A 1,853-nucleotide genomic window follows, 5' to 3' on the forward strand; every position below is an offset into this window, starting at 1 on the left:
AGGATCCCCGCCGTGCTGTTCTTCAATGGGACTTGCTCCGGATTGAACGCCTTGAGATAGAAACCAGGATGGTGTCGTGGGAGTCAGGAACCTATGTATACCATCGTTCATTCTCCAATTCGCGAAGCGCAGCACACACCTCTCGTCTCCCGAATCACATCAAAAATGAAGTTCGCTGCTGGCCTTGTTCTTGCGGCTCTCGCCGTCACCGCCGCCAACGCCGGCAACCCGGCCTACCTCCGCTCGTCGGACGATGCCAGCGCCAGCGAGGACTTCGACTTCTCGGCCTCGGACTCGCTCGACGCCAGTGGCAGCGACGCCTGCCCGGACGAGTGCCCGGACAAGTACGAGCCCGTTAGGGACGGGGATTACCAGTACCCGAACGAGTGCTACATGCGCATGGCCCAGTGCCTCACGAACGACGTGAACAACCTGTTCGTCAGAGACAGCACCGACGGCAGCCGCTGGACGTTCACCGTGGAGTCGCTTTTTGGCAGCAGCGGCAGTGGCGTGGAAAAACTTGATCAATTCGCTGACGTCTTAGGGAAGATGATGAGTTCATCAGGCAGCGACGACCTCTCGTGGCTTTTTGACAGCGACTCGGAGTCCGGTAGCGAGGACCCCACCCTCGTGAAGGGCAAGGGCGGCGTCGCCACTAAGGGCAAGACCCCCATCTACGAGGACGACTCGGAGTCCGGCAGCGACGACGACGTCCTGGTGAAGGGCGTCAAGGAGCCCGCCACCAAGTCGTCCAAGTCGAGCAAGACTGAGAAGGCCACCAAGACGGGCACGACCACCGACCTAATTGACCAGCTCTTCGACGACGCCTCGGAGGACGGCATCATTGGCGACGAGTCCGATGAGGAGGACCCGACGCTGGTGAAGGGCGCCACCAAGGGCGGCGCTGCCACCAAGGGCAAGACCCCCATCTACGAGGACGACTCGGAGTCCGGCAGCGACGACGACGTCCTGGTGAAGGGCGGCAAGGAGCCCGCCACCAAGTCGTCCAAGTCGAGCAAGACTGGGAAGGCCACCAAGACGGGCACGACCACCGACCTAATTGACCAGCTCTTCGACGACGCCTCGGAGGACGGCATCATTGGCGACGAGTCCGATGAGGAGGACCCGACGCTGGTGAAGGGCGCCACCAAGGGCGGCGCTGCCACCAAGGGCAAGACCCCCCTGTACGAGGAGGATGACAGCGAGTCCGAGTCTGCTTCGGACGAGGACGACTACTTCCAGCAGGAGCAGCTCCAGACTTCCGTGGCCGAGAAGGCGGCGACCAAGAGCTCCAAGACTCTGCTGCTCTAAGCATAAGGTTCCTTTTTAAATGTACGTTTCGTCATAGACAAAATGTACGTTGGTCCCTGTTGACAAGAACTCGAAACTTCGTATTCCCCCACTGCATCAACTCTGTGTAGAATGGGCCGCCAAGACGAAGTGGCGGCCTTGCGTATGAACTCAATACCATTCATCTGCAAACAAACAAACTCACTCTCTGTCCCGCAATACCATGTGCACTTCTGCCAACCTCAACTCGATAATTTGACGCAATCAGTTCTCCTATTCATAGACTGCACCACTTAATCCGGTCCGTAGCTGCTCGAAAAGCTTCGTCAACTTCGCCACTTCATTCCAGAACGTGCCTCCTCGCGGCAAGCCGCTCGATGATGGAGGACCGCGCGACTTCCACGGCCACGGCGCCGCTGCAGCTGCCCATCCTGCCTCTGGACGGCAAGCTCCATTGGCGAGCTCTTCGACGACGCCTTGGGGGACGGCATCATTGGCGACGAGTCCGATGAGGAGGACCCGACGCTGGTGAAGGGTGCGAAGGCCATGAAAGCCCCAGTCGA

At 59.7% G+C, this 1,853-nt stretch overlaps 1 protein-coding gene across 1 annotated transcript; it reads left to right on the plus strand.

Annotated features, from left to right (window-relative positions):
* Nucleotides 1-165: 165 nt before the first annotated feature.
* Nucleotides 166-1,311, plus strand: PHYSODRAFT_343410 (hypothetical protein; the record flags this gene model as incomplete). The annotated part of the gene is made up of 1 exon (XM_009541958.1): nucleotides 166-1,311. The coding sequence occupies one exon, from the start codon at nucleotides 166-168 to the stop codon at nucleotides 1,309-1,311; it is 1,146 nt and encodes a 381-aa protein (XP_009540253.1).
* Nucleotides 1,312-1,853: the final 542 nt, after the last annotated feature.

Source organism: Phytophthora sojae (assembly GCF_000149755.1).
Source record: "Phytophthora sojae unplaced genomic scaffold PHYSOscaffold_83, whole genome shotgun sequence".
NCBI lineage: Eukaryota > Oomycota > Peronosporomycetes > Peronosporales > Peronosporaceae > Phytophthora > Phytophthora sojae.